This window comes from Myotis brandtii, unplaced genomic scaffold (assembly GCF_000412655.1).
Source record: "Myotis brandtii unplaced genomic scaffold, ASM41265v1 scaffold187, whole genome shotgun sequence".
Classification (NCBI taxonomy): Eukaryota; Metazoa; Chordata; class Mammalia; order Chiroptera; family Vespertilionidae; genus Myotis; species Myotis brandtii.
In genome coordinates this window covers 3,869,654-3,874,903 of record NW_005356944.1, presented here as the reverse complement: position 1 = coordinate 3,874,903, position 5,250 = coordinate 3,869,654, and the positions used below count along the sequence as shown (strand labels likewise).

Below are 5,250 nucleotides of genomic sequence, written 5' to 3'. Positions count from 1 at the left end.
GATTCCACATTCTCCTAGAAACTTGAAATCTTTTCATTTGTCTGGAAAAGAGAATGAGATGCTAACTTCTCCCAAAGTAAAATAGTCCATCACTTGGTTTTACTTCCCTTGTTTATGTATCTATTTGTATTTACCTCTCCTGCTGTCTGGTGGCTTTATCCCCGTGCCCGAGCTGCGGGCCTTATCAGGGCCTTATCAACACAGCGATCACCCACCTGCAGTTCAACGACCTTTGTAGGCTCGGGCAGGAATGAGACTGGGTGCCTCCTGGGGCTGTTTACTGCCCAGCCCTCCTGGCTCCCAGCCGTGGGCAGTCCTCTGGGTCCCCAAGGGGTAATGACACTGGTTGGCGTTGGAGACCGAACTTGCCCGCTGACACCTCCTCAATCAACTATGAATGGTCTGGGACCTGGCCCTGGTTTTCTTCCTCCCCCACACATTTCCGGCCAACCCCACCCCCTGCTGGGTGCAGGCGCTGTCCTAGGCCTGGGGTTGGGGGGAGGGGGGTGTCTTTATCTTGAGGATCCTGGCAGGCTGCCTGGATGGAACTGGAGGGGGCTGATGGTTCTCACAGGGGCACCAGGCTGAAAGGCCTGAGGACCTACCTCTCAGTGATTTGGGTCTAAATGGGGACTCGTCTTTAGTCTGGGTCCCAGGTCAGATTACGTGTGATTCTTAATTAAAAGACCGAGGAACGGTTCAGCAGGGTTTCCCGAAGTGCCAGTGGACTGCGAGGGAGTTTTTAATGTCGATACTTAGATATATTTACTGTAAAGAGATATCATGCCTCTGATGTTATGGATGTTATTGCTCAGAACAAGACTAAGTTTAAAAAGTGACATTGCATGGACAATGTAAGGGATCAATGCAAAGTATAGACAGATGTTGAGTAATCGTGAAATCTACCCGAAGTGTGTGTGTGTGTGTTTGCAGGTTGTAAATTATAAAGGTATAAAAAGTATAGATGTAAATCTATATAAAGTACATATACTTAGTATATACACTTAATGTATTTAACATATACATAACATTATAAATGTTACGGTACAGCATAGGGAATGTAGTCAGTAATATTGTAATTATGGTGCCAGATGAATGCTAGATCACTTTGTAAGTTATGTTAAAGATAAATCACTGTTGTACACCTGAAAACTAATATATTGTATGCCAACTGCAACTGAAAAATAAATAAAATAAAATGGTAAAAATGCTACAAATGTATATTGAAATGCAATAAGCGTAAATCTCTATATAAAAATAGGTACTTGAAGTACCTTTGTATTTCATATCCTACTTGATAGCCTTTAACCACACGCACACACAGGACCGACCAATGGAGAGCGGGAAGGGGTGCCCCCCGGAGCTCACGGTTGTCTGTTTTCTCCGCAGCCTCAGTTCTCGCCCGAGGACTGTGCTTTCGAGGAGGAGATCCGCCCCGACGGCTACAACGTGTACCGGTCCCAGAAGCACCAGCTGCCCGTCTCGCTGAGCAGTGCCCGGCAGAGGCAGCTGTTCAAGGCCCGGGGCTTCCTGCCGCTGTCCCACTTCCTGCCCATGCTGCCCAGCAGCCCCGCGGAACCCGTGCACCGAGAGCGCCCCTCGGAGCCTGACGCGTTCTCTTCGCCCCTGGAAACAGACAGCATGGACCCTTTTGGGATTGCCAACAACCTGAGGCTGGTGAAAAGTCCCAGCTTTCAGGAATAACTGAGGCTCCCACCTCCTCCCAGGCCAGGAGCCGCGGCCCGTGGTGCTTGCAGAGTGGCCTTGGCCGTGCGCCTACAAGTACGCCCTGGGCCCATGTTCTATTTAGCTCTAGGAAGAAACATGTAGAACTTGTATATAGACAGTTTGAAATTGGCTGTGCCCGTTTCTAGGGGATAGACTTGTATGATCGTAAAATTGTAAGTCCTTCACCCACCCCCTCCCCCTCCACTTCCCAGGTGCTATCCCAGCTCCCTACCCTGAATTTGGTCATTGCTTTCCATGCAGTTCAGTTCTACTTGAATACCGCCATTGACGGGGAAACTCATTATCTTTGGGGAAGTTCTGAAGCCAGGCTGAGGTTCTCCGCAGATTCCACCATCACCTCCGCAGGGACAGCTAGGAGAAAAGTGCAGGTGGTCAGCTCTGACTGGCAGTGGAAATGACTCACGAGAGAATTGGTCCAGGTCTCAACAGCAAGCCCCTCAGGACAGAATTGACGGGGTGCAGGCGTGGCCCAGCAGGCTTCCGGAGCAGGGGGACCCCGGGACTCCCCTCCAGCAGGGGAGGACTTGAGAACTCCCCACACTGGCTGGTTCTGGATGGAGAACCTGCCAGCCCACTTGGCGGTTCACCTGCTTCCCCTGGCCCTCCCTGCACGCAGCCAGAGCACTTGCTCAGGTTCCCCCCTAAGACCGGCCATTCTGCCACCTGCTCCGCGGCACGGTACCCTCCGCCCTTCCGTGCCACAGTGACGAGTTTCATCTGATTTGATCAGGGAGTGAGTGGGTTTCACATGAGGGCCTTTGAGAGGGACCCTCCCCTTTCCTCAGCTGTTTCCCCTCCCCCTCCCCAGTTCTCCCATCACGTTGGGGCTCTGGCTCCTACCTGAGCGCTGTGGATATTGGCCTAAAAAAAAGCAGGCGCCAAAAGCTGCTTCCGTTTCCTGGCCCTTTTGCCCCGGCACCGGCACCGAGTCACTCCGCATGGGGACTGGGCAGCTTCCAACCTTAGGTGAACCCCACGGTTCATTTGGAGGCCCCAGACCTGGCCAGTAGCTTGTGAAAGCAGCCACGACGTTGAGTTTTCCCAGCACTTAGTTGCCAACGTGATATTTATGACTAATTTATTTTGTTTGATAGGCACATCTCTTTATTTTCCTACTGTATTTATACCCCCAAATTGTATTTATGTGTACACACGAATTGGGGGTTTGGTTTTTTTGGGTGTTTTTTTTTTTTACAGTAAACCGGAGTTTGTATCAAGCGGTGCGTTGTTACGGCCCTGCGTGTTGGAGGAGGGAGGCGAAGGGGAGGCGATGGTGTTTTTGCTGCGTCCAGTACTCTGCACTGCCCTTCTGCAAGCTTTCTTTTTCAATTGCAGTTGCTATTTGATATTTTATATGGGGCCCTGACCAGTGTGGCTCAGTTGGTTGGAGCGTGATCCTGTGCACCGAAGGATCACCGGTTCGATTCCCCCAGGTACCCCGCGTTTCGGGTTCAATCCCTGGCCGGAGTTTGTACGGGAGGCAACTGACTGATGTTTCTCACATCCATGTTTTTCTCCCCGTCTCCCTCTCTCCAAAGGCAATACAAACATGTTTTTAAAAAGAAAACTTAAATATTTTATATTGGTTTCAGGTGTACAGCATAGTTAGACATTGAATTTCTGAAATGAGTCCCCTGATAAGTCTAGTGCCCACCTGGCACCGTACATAGTTATTACAATATGATCGATGACATTTGCTGTGCCGTACTCTACAGCCCTGTGATTGTTCTAGAACTGGCAATTGGTACTTCTAAATCCCATCCCCTTTTCCACCCAGCCCCGCAGCAACCACCCCCCTCGCCCCCGCCCCGTCTGGCAACCATCAGTTTGTTCTTCGTATCTGTGATATGAGTAAGAGTCTGTTTCTGCTTTGTTTGTTCATTTATTGTGTTCTTTAGATTCCACATATAAGTGAAACCATACGGTATTTGTCTTTGTCTGACTTATTTCACTCAGCGCCCCATCTAGGTCCACCCATGTTGTTGCAGATGGCAAGATTTCACTCTTTTTATGGCCGAGTAATATTCTGTTGTATATATGTACCACCTCTTCTTTATCCGCTCATCCGTCAATTAGATAACTTAGATAACGCAAGTTGGGTTGCTTCCCATAAGCCTCTGATTGCTTGCACCACCACTCAAAGCTGAGGGGGCGGGTTAACCAGCTAGTGGGGGAGGCACTGCCCTGCCTCCACTCCTCTTGGGAAGTTGGCCTTGCCCCTTGGCTGCGTCTCCCTCCCCTGCCCTAGGTACTGTGGTCAAGTTTAGCAAACATAACATGCCCCTTTACATTTGAATTTCAAATAAGCAATGCATGTTTTTTTAGTGTAAATATTTCCCATGCGATTTTTGAGACCTACTAAAAAAAAAAAATTACCCACTGTTCATCTGAAATTCAAATTGAGCTGGTGTCCCGCGTTTGCTCCGGGAGCCCTAGCTTTAGGGCCACATCATGGGGCCAAGTGATGAGGGAGGACAGGGCAGCGAGGGGCTCAGCTGCACTCACCTCTAATGAGCTGGGTAGGCAGAGGCTGGGCGGCTGGACCGTGGCTGGCGAGCAGGCTGGGGCGGTCAGTCCCAGGACTGGCTTTGACAATTGCCCCTCAGGAGCCGGCCCAGAGCCTCAGTGAGTCATGTTGGTGAAATCCATCTCTGAGGCCTGTTTTAAGAGTTACAAGTGATAACCTAAGGAAAGGGTCTGACTCACAGTGAGTCCTTATCATTATTACGGAGCGAGTGGGGAAATGAAGGTTCAAGAGAAGAATGTTCTAGCAGCTGTGGAAGGGCAGCAAGGAGTGGATGGCCAGGAGCAGAGATCGGATGGCAGCCGCGGTGGCGGTGTGAGTGGGGCAGGAGCCAGTCCAAAGCACAATGGCGCTCCCGGGTGACACAGGTGCTGGCTCTGGCAGGAGGTGGCTCTGGGCATGGTCCCACCTGGCCTGGTGTGCGGGCTCATCCCATGGTTGATCGGCTGCCAACCACTCACTTTGGCAGACAAGCTACCCAGGAGCTATAGAACCTCAGGGGGGGGGGGGGGGGGGGCGGTGAGAAGGGGGAGGAAAGCTCACTCCATCCCTCTGCAGCCTGACATTAAAATGTATCAGGAATTTACTATATTTATAATATTTATTCGTGTCTTTATTCCGCCTCCCACATGCCAGGATACTCATCCTCCCATTTCACAGATGGGCAAACTGAGGCCCCAGGGGAATCCCACTCATGCCCACATGATGAGCCCGCCTCTCAGGAGCCCAAGAAGCTGGTGAGCTGGACCAGCACCTCCCACCAAGTGATGAGGGTACTTCCTAGTCGGGAACCCCACGTGGGTTCTGTGGTGACTAGCAAGAGCCCCAGACAGGTCTGTCTGGATGTTGCCCTCTAACTGGGGAGTGGGTATTGGGGCAGGAGGAGGAAGTGGCAACACTCCACTGGTCTGGCTCCCAGAAGGAGCCCAGCAGGAGAGAGGAGGGAGCTCCTGCAGGAGGGGGCAGAGTGTGTGTGT

At 51.2% G+C, this 5,250-nt stretch overlaps 1 protein-coding gene across 1 annotated transcript in view; it reads left to right on the top strand.

The window, feature by feature from the left end:
• The window catches only part of FGF19 (fibroblast growth factor 19), a gene marked incomplete at its 5' end in the record, with an annotated part of 3,504 nt that extends 1,800 nt beyond the window's left edge, over positions 1-1,704 (top strand). The window contains one exon of the mRNA XM_005864497.1: positions 1,390-1,704. Coding sequence (XP_005864559.1) covers positions 1,390-1,704 — 315 coding nt within the window. The remainder of the gene's footprint in view (positions 1-1,389) is intronic.
• Between the last annotated feature and the right edge of the window lie 3,546 nt (positions 1,705-5,250).